Source organism: Lissotriton helveticus, chromosome 5_1 (assembly GCF_964261635.1).
Source record: "Lissotriton helveticus chromosome 5_1, aLisHel1.1, whole genome shotgun sequence".
Taxonomy (NCBI): domain Eukaryota; kingdom Metazoa; phylum Chordata; class Amphibia; order Caudata; family Salamandridae; genus Lissotriton; species Lissotriton helveticus.
The window spans coordinates 1,749,021,704-1,749,044,223 of record NC_136065.1 but is presented as its reverse complement, the minus strand read 5'-3'; the positions used below and the strand labels follow the sequence as shown (position 1 = coordinate 1,749,044,223).

Below are 22,520 nucleotides of genomic sequence, written 5' to 3'. Positions count from 1 at the left end.
CACCGAAGATCATCTCACCGCCTCCCTCAGCACAACCACACCGCCAACATCCATAGACGCCAACACCTCAGCACACAACCTCTTCCAATGGATCTCCAACAGTTCCGACGTGCTGGCACCCCTCAAGAAAGCACCCAAAAAACAACACTCCAAGAAAGCCAGTTAGTTCACGGTCCCCCTCCACGAGTTCCGACGCACCTGTAAATGGCTCTAGAAGGATCGGAGAAACATCAAAAACCCGGAAGCCCATACAGCCTTCAAAGCTGCCGCCACCGAACACAACACATCCTCCTCCAAACCAGGGAGAAAACGGACCTCCAATACAGAATGAATGCAAACGCACACAACAGCAAAGAACAGCAAAGAACTCTGCCATTGTCAAAGAGTTCGCTATACCCTACTCAGAGACCACAGAAGTTCCACTGTACCAAGACCTCTGCAACAATATGGACATCTACTTCCACCACAAAATCTATGACAGCTTTGACACCAAAGATTCGCCCATCATTCCACCCACCACCACCAAACGTGACAATGCTCCCCCAACAGATTCTGCTCAACTGGACCCCTCTCACCACCGACAACACTCTCAAGACCATAAAGAGCATTTACTCTGGAGCCCCATTGGACTCCTGCTGGCAGCACATTTTACACAGAGCTGCCACTGCCATTGCCCCACACTACGCTGCACCATCAACTGCTCCATCGAGATGACTCCTTCGCCGACGACTGGAAACACGCCGAGATCAACCCCATGCTGAAGACCCCATCCACAGACCCAACAGACTTGAAGAATTTCAGACCAAGTTCCCTGCTTACCTTCCCACCCAAGGTCATCGAGAAGGTCATCAACACTTAACTCTCCGAGTTCATCGAAGCCAACCACTTCCTGGACTCTCAATACGGCTCCAAAGCAACCACAGCACAGAGACCGTCCTCCTCACTGCCACCGATAACTTCTGCTCTCTCCTCCACCGGGGAGAAACAGCAGCCCTCATCCTCCTGGACCTCTCGGCTACCTTCAACACCATCTCCCACCGCACCCTAAGGGCGAGACTCCATGATGCCGGCATCTGCGACCTGGACTGGATCTGTTCCTTACTCACTGATAGAACACAGCAAGTCAGACAGCCACCGTTCCTCTCAGAACCCACAGCGATTGGTTGCGCAGTCCCTATGGCTCTTTTCTGAGCCAAAACCTCTTGAATGTCTACATGGCCCACTCACTGCCATAGTCAGGAACCCAGACTCAACATTGTCTCCTATGCCAAAGACACCTAGCTGATCCTCTCCCTCACCAACAAGCACACAATCGCCAGAAACAAATTCCATAACGGGATGAAGGCTGCCGCCACCTGGATGAGAGACAGCTCCCTCAATCTCAACTTAGACAAGTCCGAAGTCCTCATCCTGGGGTCCAACACCTCCACTTGGAAAGACTCCTGTTGGCCGGCTGCATTAGGAACCCCCCCTCGATGCCCACGTACCAAGCACAGATCCTCAGCATCATACTGGACTTCTCATCACTATAAACCACCAGATCAGCCCCCGTCTTCTCATCATGCCTGCTTCGAAAGATCTTTAGATGAATCCCCAGTGAGGCCAGAAAGACAGTCGCCCACGAACACATCTGCAGCAGACTCCACTACGGCAATGCACTCTACGAAGACATCACCAAGAAACTCCTCAGAAAACTACAAAACGTACAAAACACAGCAGCAAGACTGGTCCTCAACACCCTCTGCCACAGCCACATCTACCAACACCTACAAGAACTCCACTAGCTCACAGTCAACAAAAGAGTCACCTTAACGCTCCTCACACACGCTTACAAAGCCCTCCTTGATGCCGGACCAGCCTACCTGAACCACGGCCTCTCATTCTAGGCACCACCAGACACCTCCACTCCGCCCAACTGGCCCTTGTCACCGTCTTTCGGAATCATAAGACCAGGACTGGAGAAAGATCATTTTTCTACCTCGCGGCTAAAACCAGGAACACCCTGCCTCTCCACCTCAGGCTATCCCAGTCGCTTAGCCATCCCAGGAAGGATCTCACGACCTGGCTCTACAACTGAACCGCAGCACCCAGTCAAACCTGCAGCCACCCCCATCCCCAGCGCCTTGAGACCCTCACGAGTGAGCACTCGCGCTTAGCAAGTACTGATCGATTGATTACATTCTTGCTTCTTAAGTAAAGGGGTAAATGGTTGCAGATAGTATATATATATGTATATACTATTCCAGCACAACGTTCTGAGACTGTATTTCAGGCAGGTAAAATATCCCAACTACCTCTGTTTAGTTCCTAGGAATGCAGTTATTTTATATGGGGAAAAAGTTCTGTTTTTATCCCCACCTCCACGATGCAGCAAAACAGAAGCTAAAAGTAAGGATGAGCAAGTAAAAGGCCCTCATATAGTGTTCTTCGAGCCAAGAAGCCTGTCCTCAATCATATAGAAAGAAAGGGGTGTTCTTACTGTTTTGTTCTAATCTTCATCTGGTTAATTTGGACTTGTGCCTTTAATAGTAACCAGGCTATAATTAGCTTATACATTGCAAGACTGTATTCTGAGTCACTAAATACATGCAGAGATTTATCTCTCTGGTTAAGTGTGCTTTTGTGTTTCTTTCTTTTACTTTCTCAGTAGGATGCCTAGGCACAGATTTCCAGTAGTCATATGACTAATTCGACAGGCTCCGATAACCCCAGTGCGGAAATCTACTTAGTGTATTCTACTGAACGCAGATGGATGAAGCCCATAGCATATATGCACATTATTCTCAGTTTTTCCGTTGTCTGCTGGGAGTCGCTCTCTGTCGGATTTGCTGCTCAGTCTGTGGAGCTGCCTGGTGTTCCTGTGCTTGGTTGCTTTCTCGCCGGCTGGATGCCCTGCTGGGCTTTTTGTGCCCTGTGTGATGCTTCCTCTGTTCTCGTGCACCTTGTGCTGGTTGTTGCTGGCAGCCTGGTTGAGTCTCCCCTTTGGGCTTGGGGTCTCTGTAGTTTGCGTTGTCTTTGCCTTGTCGCCTTCGGGCTCGCTCCTTTCCGCTTGGCGGATTTGGATTTGGGTTTAGGTTGGTGGGGTGTGGACCCTGCTTGTCCTGTTTTTCTATGGCTATGTGTCTCCTTGGAGCTGCTGGTGGCGTCTGCTTCTTGTGTGCTGGTTCTTCCGGTCCTTGGTTGTGTCCCAGTTGGTGTGGCCCTGGCTTCCTAGTGTGTCTGGTCACCTTGGTGGTTCTTCTGTGCATCGCTCTCCGCTGCCCTTCTAATGCGGAGGTCTCTGGTGCTTCCTTGACAGGTGCTCCTCATCTGTTGTTGGTTCAGGGTTGTTCATGGTGCGGGTTGGCTGCCCTCTGGGTGTCAGCTTCGTGGATTGGCTGCTTTTTTGTTTTTATTGGTTGTCTTAAGGGTGTTTTGGTGGGTTCGGCCCTGTTGTTTGGTTGGGGGCGTTTTGAGTTTTGTGCTCCTACCTGTGTTTTTCCTGTGGTTCTCCCATTTGCTTCGCTTGGGATGCTGCTTTTCGGTGTGGGGTCCTGGGTGTTCTTGGGGGTTAGGCTGACCGGGTTGCTGGCTTTGATATGCTCCATTAGTTTGGAATGGGTGAGGACTGGAGGAACCTGGGGGTAATGCCCTATTGCTTACCAGAAATCTTCATTACTCCTGGTTGCGTTGTCCTCATTGCATTCCTTGAGCCCCTCCCTCCCTCCCGGATGTCCTGCCTTCCTGTTGCTGGCTTGGTAGTTCAGTCAGTATGCTGGTTAAGTACTTCCAGTGGGAGGTTTGTGGTTAGGGATCCAAGCATCCCTCCGTTATTTTTTTCTGTCAAAGGGATGGTCATCTCCATTAGTATGGAATGGGACAAGGCCAACCGGACCTGGAGTAATGATGATTACCTGTAAGTAATAAGGCATTTCCTATCCTTTGAAAGCACAGGGGAGAACAGCCATCTCCTATAATGCCTAAACTGATATGTTTTTTCTCTAATATATGGACTCAGAGAGTACTGACTAGTGACCTCTCCCACCACAGATGTGAAAATCACCTCTACGGTGGTTTTAGGATTGTAGACTCTACCTCTGTACATCCAGTTATAAGCATGTTTCCCAGATTAAGATGTGCACTCATTGACCTTTAGAGGCATCTGGCACAATGGTTCAATACGGCCCTGAGCTTTGATCATCAAATCTCCACACTGGTGGGTGTTGTGAAAAATCTTAGACTTACTACCAGTTGCAGCTATGAAAACAGTTATCCATGCACTGGTGGTATTGTGCCTGGATTACTGTACTGAGCTGTATCCTGGAGCCTCCTAAGGCCAAATTAAAAATGCCGCAGAGGGTACAGAATTCTGCTGCCTGAATGTTGCTAAAAATTCCAAGGCGAGCTTCACTGGGCGATGCCCTAGCCAAGTTACACTGGCTTCCAGTTAAAACAGAGTGGTTTTTAAAGAACTCTGCTTTTTCTCCTTTATTCCTCCAGGAAGAAAGCATTTTTACCCCTGGAGTAAGCCTTACTCCTCCATACCCACCAAATCTGGCAGTACTCCGTTCCCTTCCATTTTGGAAGGGTATAAATATTACTCCAGCTTGTGGCTGGAGTTAATTTCTGACTATTTCTAGGGTGATTCAGAAAAGAGTTTGGGAATGAACACCAATGTCTGAGTTTGTGGAACTCCCAAAATCAACAAGGCTTATCACACCTTAAAACCCTGGAGTGTAATTTGCTCAATCAGATTCCTCCCCACTCTTTGTGCAATAAACGACAGTAGAAAATCCGTTTATGCCAGCAAAAATGCCTATTGTGAATTCCCGTTTAAAGTAACTGATGGTATTTTGACCGTAAATGCATGACTACAACCATAAATACCTTTATGAACAGGCGATATACTCGTACAATGTTCACCCCCATCTCAGTTCCCCTCCTCTTGGCACTTCGGTAGTCAACTTTTAGAGTAAATAATCCTTCAAAAATATGTTTTATATTGCAAGCATGATACAAATCTGGAAAGTGATATGTAGTTTGATCGAAAGCTAACGAAAGGTAAATATTTTTGAAGTCTCAACATATAGCAATTATTTATATAAGATGGTAAATTGTTTATGCTGAAAGAAAACAAATATATCCTCACAGTAAGGCAAGATAAGGCTTGTGCCACATTGTACATATATCAGCTTTATCACACATGCACAAAGTGTTGCAATGAGAAAGCTGTTCATGTTCTCGGCTTAGATACATCACCGATGTTGAATTTAATTTTTTTGATGTCTTAACATGACCAACATTAGCAAATCAGTTGGTATTTTATTTTCCCATGGGGACTTGCAGCCGCATGCATCAAAAGAAAAACCGGTCTCATACGGGCAGATTCTCAGAATCCGGTATTTTTGCATTTGGGATGCATCATTCCAAATGTAAAAATCGCAATTTAAGTAATCTCTAAATTGGGATTACTCAAATTGTAATTGCATTTAAGGAATCGCAAATTGAGATTCCTTATATGCAATCCATTAAAGTGAAAAAATCTGCGATTTCGCTAATAGGGGGCGCAAATTACCATGAAGTTGAACTTCATGGTAATTTGCAAAAACTTTTAAAAATGCACTTTTGTGCATTTTTCAAAGTTTCATGTTGCGCACACACATGCCCTTACGTGTGTGCGCAACATAGGTGCACAGATCAATTTCAGGGGTGCAACAGGGTGTCCTTTTGACACCCTTGCACCCTTGAAATTGCATTCTCAATTTGCGATTTTCTAATTGGGAATCTAAAATTGAGAATTGTTGGACCTGGCCCTTTAGGCAGGTTCACCCCGCAACTTTTTGCTTTTTGCCTAGCCTGTTTCTGTAACCTGTGTTAGTGATTTTTGGGTCTCTGCGCACTTTTTCCCTGTGTCCCAGAGTAAAGTGCGTGCGTGTAGTATGGCTGGCCTGCCCTCCCATAGGAATGCATGGGGAATGTGTGTGTCCCTGGTAGTTCCTGATGCGTGGGGAGTGCAGGCTCGAGTTTAGTATTTGTGAACTCGTGAGAGTGAATGCTGCGAGATGGTGTATGCGGCATGTATATGTCTAGAAGGGAAGTGCTACTTCTGGACATTGAGATATGTGTGCAGTGAGGGTGCTGGAGCGTGATTGGCTGGAGCTGGCTGGCATGCCAGGCTCCAGGAAGTCTGGATGGGTCTGCCCGGTGGTGAGTGTGAGATTAGCATGAGTGATGTGTGGGAGGAGTGTACCTGTGTCCTGGATGGGCTGGGTTTTCCCCACACAATGCTGGCTCCGCCCCCCTGTGGTGTGTCTAACGACCCTAGCCTCCCCAGTGAATGAAATGGGTGGTTGGGCCATCAAGAGTGCTCCCAAGCCAGCTGCAACTGGTTTTCCCCCCACCCTGCACCTTGAGACAAAGGTTTTCAGTGTATAAAAGGAGGCTGTGACCTCTTCTAAAGTGTTCTTGTTTGCTGCTTGAATCTGCCAGGGGCGTGCTGCTGCTTGGGCCCGGGGGGGAAGGCTTGCTTCCCCTGGGCCCTGCCCAGCCCCTGGACTCCTGAAGGACTCTTTCTGGACTATGGACTTCCCTAAAGCGCCTGGGAGCGCTTGTTCTTTGCCCTAGCGCTGTGGAGCGCTGTGTCTTGCCCTTCTAGCGCCTGGGGAGCGCTGGATTGTCCACTAAGCGCTTGGGAGCGCTTCCTTTCTGCCTGCAGCGCTGAGAGCGCTTTTATTTGTCAAACCGGTGCCCACCCGGCATTTGCAGAGTTCTGCTGCGCTCTGTATTTATTTACGAGAGCCCACCTCGCATTTTAAGAGCCGGGGCCCACCCAGCGTGGCCCCGTGATCACCGCCGCCGTCCCAGACCCGGAATAAGATAGCCGCCGGCATCCCCACCCGGCCGTGCTGGGATTGGTCCAGCCGGCCGAGCCTCCTGATGATGCCTTCCCGGGGCCGCGCCGTGATTGGCTGCCGGCCCGGGATTCCCTAGTGACGCTGTCCCCGGGCCGCGCCGTGATTGGCTGCCAGCCCGAGGACTCTGAAGTCCAGCCCCCGAAGGTACGAAGAAGCAGGTAGCGGCGGGAGCCTACTCCGCGCTCCTGCGTTGCCTCGAGTGAGGGAGAGCCCCGGAGAGCGAAATGAGGCCGGCGGAGAAGGAGAGACCGGCGCACCAGAACCGGTGAGTGCTGCAGCGCTAGAGGGAGAGGAGGGGCGTCGGGGCACATTGCCGTGCCCGCCCCTCCAGGGAATCCTTTGTTGTGCTGCAGAGGCCCGTGGGGCCCCCTGTGATATCGAGTCCCCCGAGAGGGACTCCGCCTACCTTTGCCCCGACGAGCCTGCGAGGTTCGGTCCCCACATTGCTTCAGAGCCAGGAGAGGCTCCCCCATGGGCAGTTGTGAATCCGAGCCCACGAGGCTCAGCAGGCATTTTGTGTACAAGCCCAGAAGAGGCTCCTCAGTGCCCCATTGGTGAAGAGTCAAGAGAGGCTCTAAGGGGCATTTCATATTCACAGAGCCCAGAGAGGCTCTAGGGCCCCATTGTTGTTGTAGAGCCCCAGAGAGGCTCAGGAACGTTGCGTGATTGAAGAGCCCAGCGAGGCTCTTTGGGGGACAGTAGATTTGGGATTTGGCCCTCTTTATCTACACCAGTTGCCCAGCACTTTGTGGGAAACTGCTACGTTTAGGCCCTGACATTTGGGAACAGGGCGTCCTAGCCCCAACAAGGCCAGAGGACCTAGGGACTGCCACAGGTTGTGGCTCATGTGGGTTTTGCGCAATTACTTGTGCTTGCACCTCTGAATGTGTTTTTATGCGTCATGTGCCTTGTTTTTACACCGCTGAATGTGTTTTGATACATCATGTGTTTTATTTCCCTACACCGCTGAATGTTAATGCATCATGTGTAATGTTCCTATGCTTATACCCCTAAATGTTGGTGATTCTTAGGTGGTTGTTTTTTCTCTTAGTACAGGTGTTGCTAGTGAGGTCTTGGTTCCCTGCGCAATATTTTCCTAAGGTGGTTAGGGTTGCGTGAGAGGTACTTACCCTTTACCAGTTCTTACTGGTTGTGTTCTAACTTGTTCTAAAAGTGTTCTATGTGCTAATTACTATTCCTAAAAAGTGAGGATTCCTGACAGTGGTCCATGTGGCCCTGTCTTGTACATATCCCTTGTAAATTCTGCCCGTGCCTGTTGGCACAGTGTAACAAAATGTGTGTTTTATCTAATGTATGTTTATTATAATACAAAGGCTATTTTTATATAACCTTGTGTGGAGTTTCCTTTGTGGTGGGCTTTGGGAGTTGTTGCTGGGTGCGCGCGCAAACACTTACCCTACATAGCCTCCAAGTTTAGCCTGGCTGCTCGCGTCACGTTACCTAGAGGGTGAGCGGGGGTTATCTTGGTGTGTGACTCCCTTGCCCTGACGTGGAAGTGGTGGTCTCTGACTGACGTTGGCGCAAGCCTTGGCCAGCCAGAGATCCCGTTTCTAACAAGAATGTATTCCCATTCACTCGTATTGATGAATGGGGAGGTATTCCTTAATTGCAACACGTAATTTGTGAGTCGCAATTAAGGAATGTTTAAAGCGATTTCTACATGCATAGGCTTTTGCGATTCCTTATTTGCGATTCTTAAAAAATCGCAATTAAAGAAATTGCAAAAGCCAACTTTGATGCATGTGCCTGTAGATCCCATAACAAGGTTTACATAGATGTCACTCAGCTGCACATAAAGGTCTCTTTAAGCATTTACAGCACTTAAGAAAAAGATGTTCTTGTTAATCCAAGATAGGAAGTCACTGGGTTGTGTAGACCTTGTCAAGCTGACTAAAGCTGTTGCCTAAGGAACTAATCAAAAAGGTGATTTTTCAACGTAAATGATCAAGGCAGGTCAAAAGACTATGGCATATAATCAATGGCCAGCGATAATTATCACTGGTCGTGCTTAGCGATAATTTTATTATCGCAGGCTATCTCTGGAATTTATTGCCCTGGTAGCGCGTTAATAGCGAGGTTATCGCCGTTTTGCAGAGAACATCTCTGGTTTTCCAGTGATGTTCCCTGCAAAACGGCAATAACCTTGCTGATACGACCCACGGGGTTGTGTCAGCATAATCCACCCCAATGTTAGGGATAGGTAAGTCTGCATTTTATCAGACGTTAGTTTTTGGAGAAAACAGCAGTTTTCTCCAAAAACGAAAGAGTGCTAAAATGCTGGGGCAGCCTTGTAAATATCGCAATGTGAACATCAGCGATATTTGCAAGGTTTTCCATCCGGGGTATGCCCAGTGACGCCCACTTTGCATCTCATTAGAGATGGATAGGGAGGTGTTGGGAAAGAGGGTGCTAACATGCGATTCTGCTTGTTAGCACCCTCTTGTAAATAGGGTGATAGTTTTATCTCTGCTTTTTTGGCTTTTTAAGCTAAAAAACGGAGATAAAGCCCTTGTAAATATGCCCCTACTATCTTTGTCCACATTTATTCTTTTATAGATGTTAAATTGAGCAGATAAAAAAAGAGTTTCAGGCATTCAATATATAGACAATGGTAGGCGTTTTGAGAATAGATATTTGCTTACTTTTATATATCTGTTATGTAAGTAGTAATTACATCACATACATTAAATGGACACTTATGCGACAAACTGGAGGTGGTGTAGAAGAGTGTTTGCAGTTAACAAAATATACAGAATACTTAATGAATATGTTAAGAAGTGATTAATAATTTCAGTTGTGAGGAAATGTTGCAGAAGAATAATTTATTTATGCATTAGTCCATTACAGACTATATGCATCCTTTTTTAGGATAACATATTTGTAGGGGCTGTTTTAAGGAGTGTAATTTGTTACATTGGGAAATGCCATTGTTAAGCAACATTATTTAACTTATTGCTAGACCTTTTTTAGTTTTTCTGTTTGATCACTGTTTGAAACCTTCTTAGTTTTTGAATTGAGAAAATATTGGAAGTGATGAGCCCTAGGACTCTCTTTCGCTAGAGTGGTTACATTACTCAGCACTCAGTCTCCTTAGAAGGCTCCTGCATTCAGTGCGCACATGCAAGGGCAGTACAGACGTTTTCCTGAAAAGACTGAGAGTGGGATAAACCAAGCTGTGGAAAATGAATATCCAAAGTCACAGAAGTGTTATTTTTAAGTGAGCATACTACTGTTTGTGCCGTGTGAGTATTGAAATGCAAGAAAGGTTGTTTTACCTTTAGGGTGTGAGATTTTCGGTTACACTATGAAATAATGTGTATCTCCTTCCCTGTCCGCTCTGAAGGTGCAAACGGCTTTGAGGATTATCTATCATTACCCCTTTTGCTACAACTCCACTACACTCTTTGTAATAATCATAGCAACAACATGATTTAAAATGAAACACTCGGCTGCAGAAAAATAATATGTGTGATAAATAAAGTCAACTGGGTTTCCAATTTTTGACTAAATAAAATACCTTCATGCACAGTTTAAAAAGGTTCCAGAGTTTTCTAAGTTAGTCTAAAAGCAATAGAACTAAGGCCCCCATTAGGATGGCGAGCGGACGTTGCCCGCCCGCCACCCTTGTGGAAAACGGGACCGCCCGCGAGCTGAGCGGCGGTCCTGCACTACATATTAGGATGCACCCGCCACAGTGGTGGGCGCATCATGCATTTTTAACATTGTGGCGGGCGGTGCTCTCAGCACCGCCCGCCACAATGCGAAAAATGCATGTATGCATTTGCATACACAAAGCGGCAGGCACCGCGCGGTGCCTGCCACGTTGTGTATTCAAATGCAGGGGGGTACCACAGGTACCCCCATGTGCACCCTCCACCCCCCCTTCACCATGGGGGCCCGCAGGGGCCCCCCAAAGTGAAGACCGCATGCCTTTCCAGCCACGGAAAGGCATCTGTTTGAGCCCATCATAATATGTCTGGCGGTGTCTAATAGACACTGCCACCATATTAAACATTTTCCGCCCCGGTTGCAAGGCGATCGGGGCGGAAAAGCGGCGGACAGTCTTTCCGTCCATCGCGGTCCCCCCCGCCATCCTAATATGGTGGGGGGAATTTAGGTGCGGTTGGCGGGCGGATTGCCCCCGCCAGGCTGGCGGTGACTACCGCCAGCCTGGCGGGGGCAATCCGCCCGCCATCCTAATGGGCCCCTAAGTCTCTTTTGCTCAGTCTCATTCCCATACTGAGCATGTTCAGTTGCAATAATGTTAAAACCTTACAGGAGTTCTTAGCAGCCGTTCTGTCATATTGTTACAACACATAAACAGTCATACTTCAAAATGACTTTATGTTTTTTTGACGTACCTCTATCTTTCCCTACGTACAGCAGCACATCTCTGACTGAAACCCACAGAACGAGATTTATTTTTCTTTGTTCATCATGATGCGTGCCCAAAAGAGCAGTGTTGTGAGACCAATGTATGGAATTACGATTTATTATACAACACTTCACAATAAGAAAAAATGTGATTTCTATTACCAGGTTAATTACTATCTCCTTTTTTGTGACATCTTGGCAGTGAAAATAACTATAAGTTACTCAAATTATGGTACTTCACAATTAGCAGTGATCATCCACATACACCCATTAAAAACACAATGGTATTTTATAATAACTTAAAAAGGTATAATTCCTTCAGACAACTGCAATGTTTGCTTGGTCCTGTCACTTTCCACTTGAGGCTTGGTCTTGCCGTTTGGGCTGAGTCCTTTGGGGTTCCTGCACGCCTTCTTGCTGATTTTTTTTCTGGCAGGTGCGTTGTGGTGAAGGGGCTGGTTTATTGCCTCTGGTGTCTCCAGTCTCTGGTCTTTCTTGGTTTTTGGTGGCCCTGCTGTTGCTATGTCTGCTTGGGTCCGGTTTTTCCCGGTCCCTCTTCTGGTCCCTGCCCTCTCTGTGAGATGTGCACCTGTGGGTTGTCCGGGCTCGTTCTTCCTTGGGTTGTGGTGTTGCCATGTGTCTCTCATTCTGGTGGTGGGGTATTGACTTTGCCCCTGTCATTCCTGGATGTTATTCCTTTGTTTGGCCCCTCATTTGCCTGTGGGGGTCAGGTTGGTGGTGACTTCTCAGCTCTTTTCTCCTGATTGGGGGCTTCCTGGTTGTGTGGGGGCTTTGCCTTCTGGAGGTGTCCGGCTTGGGACGTTGGGGCCTTGGGGGTCACCTTAAGGTGTCTGCCTATAGCCCTTGTTTGGCTTTCCTTTCTCTGGTCGCTTTGCGCCTTGCTCGGGTGTGGGTCTTTTGGCCCCTTGGTGGTCAGCGGATCTGTGCCTGGTGTGGCTGGGGGCGGGCTTGCCTCCTTGCCCTTTCCTCTGCACATGCCCTTCCCTAGAGTGGGCTGGGGCATGGCGTTGGCATGCCGGTTTGGGCTACTTGGTTTCCACAGTGTATTCCTGCCACTTTGTGTTCCCTGTGTGGCCTGGTTATCGCTGGTTCCTGCGCCTTTATCTCTGCCCTCAGTGTGTGGGGGTGCCACTCCTTCCGGGCTGGTGGAGGAGCCATGTTGGTGTCCTTGAGTCTTGCTGGTATGTCTGTTGTTCAGTCTGCTGGCACCTTGTGCCTGTGGGGCCATCAGCGGTGGTGGGCTGTAGGCTGCCTTGTTTGTCTTGCCTGTTCTTGTGGCCCTTCGGTAGATGGACTTGTGGCTCACTTGGGGTTGTTCCTTGGTGTCGTCCTTTTCTTCTCCGGACTGGTTCGTCAGCTGGTGGTTCGGTTGGCGGTTTCCTCCCCTCCAGGTTCCTGGGTTCCTCTTCGGTGGCTGGTGGCTTGGTCTTCTTTGGTCATGTCCTTTTCACTTGCGGTCGGCCCTCTGGGTTTATTGCTGTGGGTGTCACCCTTGGTGTGTATTGTTTAGGGTGGGGTCTTACCTGTTGGTAATGTTTGGTATTTGGGTTATCATGGTCTTGGTGGCCTTGGGGGTTTTGCCTCTCCCCAATCTTGGTGTTGTGCCTTGGTCTGGTTTGGTGTCGGCTGGTGTCTGCCCTTGCTTTTCCTTGGGTGGGCTCCTGTAATTGGCCTTGTGTTTGGTGTGGGGCCTGTTCTTTCTGGGGTTCTGATCTCTGGTTCTTCACCTGCTATTGTCTGTCCTGGTGGGATCTGTGTTTCTCTGCCTGGTCCTTCTAGCAAGTCTTAGGGCAGCTGGGGTTCTGGTGCTCATTGGTCCTGCTTCCTTCTGGCCACCGCCATGCCTCTGTTAGCGGGGTACCAGATTTTTATCCCGTGTCCCCTGCATTCTGGGTGGTTGTCTCGCTCCTGGCCTGTTGGCCTGTCCCTGTGCCCCGGCTCCTTCTCCCAGTTTGGGTGGTTTAGGCTGCTGTCCGGTATCAGCACTGGTGGTTGGTGCTGGACGTTCCAGACCTGGGGCTTGGTCCTCCTCTGGGGGTTTTCAGTGGTGGTATCCTCTGGGCTGTCTGGTGGCCTGGTCTGTCAGGTTGGGGGGCTTGCTCTTGGTCGATGCTCTCCCGCTTCGTGGTTTGGTCTGTGTGGGCCTGCCCTTGGTTGGTCCTCTGGGTCGGTGCCTTGGCTCTGTTGGCTGGCCCTGTCCTCTTTGGTCTGGGCTGGTCTGTTGTGTGCCTACTCGGGAGTGTTGGGGTTGGTCCTGTGGTTGGCTGTGTAGCCTCTTGTCTCCTGATTTGGGCTGGGTCAGTTGGGTCTTGCCTTGCTTCTCCTCAGCTCTTTGGTGGGGTTTGTTGTTTGGTCCTTTCAGCAGTGTTGGGCGATTTTTCTGTTGTCTCCCGGCGGTCACTCTCTGTCGGTTCTGCTGCTCAGTCTATGGAGCTGCATGTTGTTCCTGGGATTGGAGGCTTTCTCGCAGGGTGGATGCCCTGCTGGGCTTTTTGTGCCCTGTGTGATGCTTCCGCTGTTCTGGTGCGCCTTATTCATTTATTTATTTATTTTTTGAGTTTTCTATAGCGCTGGCCAGACCAGTCCTTCTGATGGGGGGGTCTCTGGTGTTTCCTTGTCAGGTGCTCCTCATGTATAGTTGGGTCAGGGATGTTCACGGTGTGGGTTTGTTGCCCTCTGGGTGCCAGCTTCGTGGATTGGCTGCTTTTTTGTTTTTCTTGGTTGTCTCCTGCGTGTTTTGGGGGGTTTGGCCCTGTCGTTTGAATGGGGGTCGTTGCGGGTTTTCTGCTCCTGCCTGTGTTTTTCCTGTGGTTCTCTCGTTTGCTTCGCTTGAGATGCTGCTTTTCGGTGTGGGGTCCTGGGTGGTCTTGGGGGTTCAGATGGCCGGGTTGCTGGCTTTGAGATGCTCCATTAGTATAGAACGGGACGAGGACTGGGGGGACCCGGGGGTAATGCCCTATTACTTACCAAAAATGTTGATTACTCCTGGTCCCTTTGTCCTCTTTATATTCCTTAAGCCCATCCCTCCCTCCCGGACGTCTGGCCTTCCTGTTGGCGGCTTGGTAGTACAGTCAGAATGCTGGATAAGTCCTGTTTAAGTACTTCCTGTGGGAGGGGGGGTTAGAGGTCCAAGCATCCTTCTGTTTTTTTTTCTGTCAAAGAGATGGTCATCCCCATTAGTATGGAATGGGACGAGGCCAATAGGACCTTGAGTAATAAAGATTACCTGTAAGTAATAAGGCATTACCTGTCCTTTGAAAACACAGGGGAGATCAGCACTCTCCTATAGTAGCTGAAATGATATGTTGTTTCTCTATTATAAGGGCTCAAGCGGCACTGACTATTGACCTCTCTAACCACAGATGTGAAAATCACCTTTACTGTGGTTTTAGGATTGTAGACTCCACCTCTTTTCATTGAGTTATAAGCATGTTTCCCAGATTAAGATGTGCACTCATTGACCTTTAGAGGCCTCTGTGCCTCACAAATCCCCCATTCGCACTTCTTGCACCATGGTTCGATACAGCCCTGAGCTTTGATCATCAAATCTCCACACTGGTGGCTGTTGTGAAAAATCTTACTTACTGCCGGTAGCAGCTAAGAGAACGTATACAGACGCTGATAGCATTGCGCCTAGATTATTGTACTGTGCTGTATCTTGGAGCCTCCTAAGGCAAACACAAAATGCTGCAGAGGGTACAGAACTCTACTGCCCGAATGTTGCAAAAAATTCCATGGCGAGCTTCACTGGGCGATACCCTAGCGTAGTTACCCTGGCTTCCAGTTTAAGACAGAGTGGCTTTTAAAGTACTCTGCTTTTGCCATATATTTTTATTCCCTCTGGTTAAACATTATCAGCCAACGAGGAATCTTAGATCATCAGGCAGCTCTATGGCGAGGATCCCTAAAGTCTACAGAGCTCGCTTAGGGGGCAGATCCTTCTGTTTTTTGGTAGCGAAAAAGTGGAATCTTCTTCCCTTAGACATAAGGATGCAGCCTTCTGAGAGTAAGTTTTGGAAAGATCTGAAGACATTGTTTTTCAGGCAATCTACAATCTACTAGCACAGTACTCTCTTGGTCTATATGTGTTCATGTCTAAGCAGAAGGCAAGGAATATCCGTTGGGAGTAACCAGGCGCTTTATAAAAAAGTAACATAACACATAACATCATCATAAACTTTATTCGACAATTAAGTCATAAAAGTATCACATAAAAACATGCATTTATCACACAATAAAATCTTGTACAAAATACAATTTTATAAATATTTAAGAAAAAATTAAACTCCACAGGACTAATGTCGAATATATGATTAAAATAAGAGGACCCGGTAAAATCAATTTTCTTTTTTTTTTAAAGTGATATAAATTACAGTATATATAAACTAGTTGTCACTGCTCCTGGCTCAATTAATCATAATCAATCAATCAATCAATCATGGCATTTGTATAGCGCGCTACTCACCCGGAAGGGTCTCAAGGCGCTAATAAGGACAGCCCTCCCATTCTTTCGATCTTCCCAAATTATTGTCAAATTATTTTCGTTCAAATTACCCACGCCCATTTTAAAAATGTTGCCATGGCTATAGCAATTGGGAGACTGGGGTCTGTACATAATATTCTTAGTGCCTCTTCGTGTCTGCGGGTACCAATTAGTTGACATACTGGTTTCACCCATTTTTCCCGTGGTGCAGCATACAAGGGACAAAAAAACAAGAGGTGGCTTATAGATTCTAGTTTGTCCCTACATTTGGGGCACTTGTCATCAGTGACCCCCGCCCAGCTTCCTGTAAATGACCTTGTGGGGAGGGTTCCTACCCTAAGTTGAAAATAGAGCTTACGGTCAAACGGTTTCTCTATGGTGTCCCAGTACAGTTCCTATTCTGGGTAAGCCTTAAATTCAAGGAATCGCCCTGTAAGGTGAGATGAGAGGCCTTTTGCACATGTTGTTGAAATAACCATCTTCCAGTATATGGTCTTCATGTCTTTCTTGGATGGGAATACTGCATTTGTTGGCTCATGCCCATTCTCACTAACAGGGATTTAATTGCCGTCAGCCAGCTAATTTTATGAAAGTGATCCTTTTCAATAATTTCCTTGAGACCCCGGGCATAATGGTGTAGTTCCTCAGTTGTCCATATTCTGCGCCAGTAACACATAACATGGGCATTGGCCAGTGTAACATTTATTGAGCTTACTGAGCAATAACACGATTCTCCTGGTCCAGCCCTCAGATTAGTAATAATAATATAGATGATTTGACTTTCAATAAAAATAGTTACAGTGCTGAGCTTTAGACCTGTTCCATAATTGATCAGGCAGAATTTCGACCATTATATCGCTCTATTTTTTTTATTTGTTTGCAGTTTCATGTAGCGCGAACCCGAGGCTTAGAGATTGGAGAGCACCAGTTACATCACACTAGGACACAATGACTATGTGATTTGATCTAGAGCTCATTTCTTGGCATATAGGCTGTCGGATAGCTTGCTAGAAAATGTGGTGGTTAGTACACATTTTCTCTGATTCAGCTTTTCATGTGAATCATATGCATCTGCTTAGACATAAACCCTCTATAGGCCTTTACATATTTATACTCTAAATAAGCTTGCACTTGAAACGTGCTATACAGACTGTCGACTATTAAACAACACACCAAGTTAAAAAGGGTTAAGACATGACAAAGAATGTTCTCTAGGGTTTGACATGTTTAAAAAATAATAATGCTAGGCACCAGGTCCTAGGTCAAGCGCATTAACCTCACGATATTTTTAGTTCAGTTGCGAAAATATTTCTTACAATATCCAATAAGACCTCTTCCTAAGCAACTCCACTGACTAAACTAAGGGGCATATTATCAAGGACAGGCGATACATTATCGCCGCTTTTATCGGCAGGAAACTGCCGATAAAGCGGCGATAATGGCCTTGATAATATGCTCTATGAATTCCAATCGAAGCCCATGTTAGATGTGTTCACATCTAACATGGGCTTCGATTGGAATTCATAGAGCATATTATCAAGGCCATTATAGCCGCTTTATCGGCAGTTTCCTGCCGATAAAAGCGTGCATCTGGGGGCATATTATCAAGGACAGGCGATACATTATCGCCGCTTTTATCGGCAGGAAACTGCCGATAAAGCGGCGATAATGGCCTTGATAATATGCTCTATGAATTCCAATCGATGTTCTCATCTAACATGGGCTTCGATTGGAATTCATAGAGCATATTATCAAGGCCATTATCGCCGCTTTATCGGCAGTTTCCTGCCGATAAAAGCGGCGATAATGTATCGCCTGTCCTTGATAATATGCCCCCAGATGCTCGCTAATTTAACGGCCCACAACCACACTAGTATAGAAGCATTATTTTCACAAAAGTCTCCACAAAGCTCTTTGTCCAGTTGCTTGATGTGTACCAGTTGTCCGAATGACAATGTTTGCATTTTTTTTGTCTAAGTGAGGCACAATGAAGTCTATTAAATGGGACTTTCCCACAAAACAAAAGATTCTGCATGAATTATTACTTGAATGTGGATCCTTGCAAAGATATATTTAAAACCCAATTCCCAGCCTGCCTGTGAATCCGCAGAGTTAACACTGATGTTCTCTTTCTCTCCCCAGAGTACCTGCGAAACCATACCAAACCATTCTGAAACCATTAGCCACACTGTGAATGTGCCACTACAGACTGCACTGGGGACACTGGAGGAAATTGCCTGCTGACCTCTTTGGAGTGGCTTCTTAGTGCCAAGACCTTGCAGCCCCACAGGAGCACCTGTTCATCAGGCTCAGGACTGCAGCAGCAGAACTCAGCTAATTGCTATGCATAAAGAACAGGAAATCTGCGGCAAGTGTGCAAAAGACGCTCTTGATTTGATCACATCATAGTGTCCTGTGGGGGTCATTTTCCTCATCCACAGAAGAAAGTCACATTTCTAGACTATGAAAGCGAAGAAACAAGAAACATTTCATGTACTGCCAAATGTACAGAGCACTTGCATGCCAAAATACTTTTTATGGCAATATGGTATTCACATATGTCTTTCTAAGTTCCTCTTTACAGGTTCTGATAATTCACTTTCAAAGCGGGATGGCAGGCTACAGCTCATAGGTTGACGTAAAAGAAATCACCTTTATTAACATAGACTGGAAACAATATCAAATGTAAAAAAAAATGTTGAGCTTTATTAAATTCTGTTTGTGTGTGCGGTGTGTGGGCGGGTGTGTGTTTCCCAGGGTGCAGGATTGGCTCGCACAAAAGCTAGCGCCCAATGGGATTCTGGTCTTTGTTGGTCATTCCATTTGGATCCAAGGGATCAATAGGTCCATCACTTGGCATGTGACCAACTTTATGACTAACTAATGACCATACGATTAATCTGCGTCTACTTGTTGTACTATTGTATTTGTAATGCTGCTTGTATCATCTGTTCTTCTGGTTTGGTATTTTTTTTATTATTTTTCTAGTCATTTTCTCATGCGCTTCTAACCATGATCATAACTGGTATTAAAGCTGGTCTTGTGAAAGTGGAATGCCTCTTGTCTTTGTGTTTGCATGTCTCTTCTGGTCACACTGGTTGGCACCGCCATTCACTCTGGTGCTACGGGTCATAAAGTGAAAAGGGATGGGGAGATAAGACCGGTTCCGTTCTGTTTCCTGAGATATTTTCCATGGATAACTAATGACGTTACCTGTTGTGAGCTGACAGGATTCAGCAGAACAAGAATAAAAGTATGCTATCAAATTACGTAACATCATTTTTCCATCAAGGTGTATTCTCTTCCGTAAACTCGTGGACTTCTTAAAGGCGACGTACAGATCATACACATAAAAGAGGCTCTTTCTAATTGTCAACTGGACGACTCATTTGCTTTTGCGCACCATTTCTTCCAGGCAAGGACATATCAAAGCCTCAAATCAATAATCAAAGTCACAAAAAAGAAGAAATAACGGTGAATGTTTACATTTTCAAAAAAAAAAGTTCCTAAACTCTCAGGACCTCATTTATGAGACTCCATTGCACCGGTGGAACGTCACTTTTTTGATGTTCGGGTGGCACAATGTGCCACTGGCATATTTATAAGGCCACATAAAGCCACGTTAAGTGTTAAGTGGCTTTTCATGGCCTTATGAATATGCGCCCCTTTCATACGGAAAACTGCATGAAAGGGGCCTTCCATGGGTGTTGTTGGGGGCGTTCCCAGCAACATCCATGTCTTTTTGACACTGCCCCAGATTTACAAGACATTCGCCTCCCCAGAGGAGAAATATCTTTATTTCTCCGCCATTTTCCTTTTTTGTTTATGTGCTGCATTCTGCAGCACACATTGAAAGAGGAAAAAGCATCTTGTGATTGTTTTTGTGCAGGAAGGTTTCCCTTCCTGCACAAAAATTATCATCCCCACAACGCAGGCACCCTTGCACCATGTTGCAAAGGTTCCTGCGTTGGTGCGTGGCAGGCCATTGTGCTCTGGCGCAGGGGAAAGGTCAGGAATGTGCCACATACAGCACATTCCTGCCCTTTTCTTTTGCCATAGGGCAGTGCAGCCCTACAGCAAAAAACCCATAAATGAGGCCCTCAATCTATCTCAAACAATGCTCTTCCATTGTCCTTTTTTTGTTGCATTACCTGTACCCATGAAAACATATTTTGGGCATTAAAATGTGTTCTCTGTCCTCTTTCTCGGTGGCTTTATTAAATATTAAATTGTGCATTGTGTGGCGGGCCATTTTACGTATTTGTGTATGAAAAAAGGGGACATTTAACGTTATTACATTGTATTGCCATACTTTAATAGAAACTCTGCATCAATGAAATACTTATTAATGCAGTTTTGTGGTACTGGAAAGAACCTGCTGCTGAATTAAACAGAGTTCGATTTCATTGAGCAACCAACAAATTGCTGAACCCTCGAATACATTTTGTATCTTGTAGAGTGATAAAGATGCACACGTGGGCAGGATGCGAATTTCTACTGTTTGTCCGATGAATTTGAAATAATATTTTTCTGAGCGTGCGAGCTGGCATGCTCCCGCCTCAGAATTAAGGTCTGTTGAATCGCTTTTGGCTGTTTCTTATGACGAGAATGCGTTATTCTGTTTGCTTTGAGTATCATGAAAAAAATACAGTTATTTTAATAAAATGACTTAGGAACGTTAAAACAGTTCGGTTCATCTAAAAACAGCAAGCTTTGTCAAAGCTAATATGTCTGGTGCAGGCCTCCCACCTTTTGGGTTTGGCAATTGTTTTTTTTTTTGTCTTGTCATATTTCACCAACTTTACTGTTGGGGAAACTGCTGGGCCCCCGGGCCATAAGCCGAGAAAAAAACGGCTAAAGAAAATTTATTTTTAGATTACAAAATGCACATGTTACCATAGTAATCCCCGGCACTGAAGAGAACTACTTTGTGTGTGGATGTGTTTTTTGTGAAACTAGTCAGCTAATGGCTGCAGGGGGCTGACCCATTGCCCCATGATGTATACTGGAATGTGGAAGAAAAAATTTGAACGAATAATGCAACAATAGACTGATATATGGAATTTGGCTGAAACTACCTTTAACTAATCATGATATACATATAGTTTTAGTAAAATCAAAAGGTCTTGGCAAAAGGTTTCCGTTTTGCTCCGCCAGCGCTGCCATCATCAGGTCTCCTGGAGTCTGCCTCACTGTTCTGCTGCCCGGAATTCTTTTGTGCTCGTGCTGCCTGTAATCAGGGCCGGACTGGCTACCGGGCAGTTGTGTGTGCTGCCGAGCTAGGGGCTAATTTCTCTGTTGTGGGGGCTTATTTCGTTGATGGGGACCTGCGTGCGATTTGAAATTAAAACAGCAAAACGAATTTCGTTTTGCACACGCAGGTCCCATCAACGAAATTAGCCCCCAGCACAGCAGCACACAGTCCGGCCATGGCCTTGAATTATGCTTAAGCTCACGTAAGTCAGGCAGCCCGAGTTAAGCTTTATTTGCTTATTTACTTTGACTCTGCATTTCCTGTATGGTGCCACTGCCTGCAATTTTCTCCTGTAAGGTAGTCAGATTAAGTTTAGTCATATCTGTTTATTTACTTTGCCTTTTCATTTCTTGTACCGCACCCCTAACCACAATTGAATTTCGGTCCCCAGCAAACTCACGAACTATGGCACCATCTCTCTGCTCCCTTTCCTTGTCATAGTCCTTGAGGAGGCCATCAACTGACAGCTCATCGAACACCTGGAAAAAAGCAACTTGCTGGATACTTCCCAGACTGACTTCGTCATCAACAACAGCATTGAGAATGCCCTGATTTGTGCCACTGATGACATCAGGACCCTGATCAACTGAAGAGGCACAGCTACCCTTATACTCCTCAACCTCTCAGCAGCGTTGAACATTGTATCCCACCACACCCTCAAGAGACTCTGCCACATCTGGATCCAAGGAGATGCCCCAAGATGACTTGCTTCCTTTCTCACAGGATAAACCCAGAGAATCGGCCTATCTCCCTTAACAACGGAACCCAAGCATCATCTGCGGCGTCTCGCATGGTTCATCCCTTAGCTCCACCCTGTTCAAAACCTACATGATGGGCCTGGCAACGACGTAATAAAATAAATAAAAAGGAATTTCGTTGTGTGCACTACATCACCAAATGCGATGCAGTGCGCCCAACGAAATTCGTTTTATTTATTTATATGTTTACTTACCTGTTAAAGTCCGTAATCCATACATTACTACCCCCCACCCTGCCCCCCCCTCTCCGCGTCACCACCCTGCAATTACACCTAGAACCGGCCGTGGCTGCACCCAGTATCTAACTAAAATAGCATCCAAGACCCTAAAACACCTCCAAGTGCATCCAGAAACCCTGGTCTCTGACTCCTACTTCTGCACGAACAAAATAGCTAATATAAGTGACCTCATTCTTTTTACAGACAGACAAGCACATTAGAGGAAAGCATTACTACCACTTCTGTTAATCTCTACAAGCAGGAAACCCCACACAGCCTCAAACTATCAGTAGCTCCCTCAGCAGCTTGCAGACCAGAAACCACCATTACCATCTACACAAATGATTTCATCCTCAGTCAGTCCTCCGATTACCACCTTAAACTATTTAAGAAATTCTTCCCTGCCATCTTGAATTTGCTTCTAATTCCAATTCCTCCACCGCTACAGGACTTCTCAGCACTGAAGACTTCTCTAACTCACCTCCTTCACCTGGCAGG

General features: G+C 46.4%; 1 protein-coding gene across 1 annotated transcript in view; it reads left to right on the top strand.

Moving 5' to 3' along the window:
* Nucleotides 1-18,921, top strand: part of ASIC2 (acid sensing ion channel subunit 2) — a 1,943,108-nt gene extending 1,924,187 nt beyond the window's left edge. Inside the window, exon 10 of the mRNA XM_078645029.1 lies at nucleotides 17,935-18,921. Coding sequence (XP_078501155.1) covers nucleotides 17,935-18,036 — 102 coding nt within the window. The 3' untranslated portion in view covers nucleotides 18,037-18,921. The remainder of the gene's footprint in view (nucleotides 1-17,934) is intronic.
* Nucleotides 18,922-22,520: the final 3,599 nt, after the last annotated feature.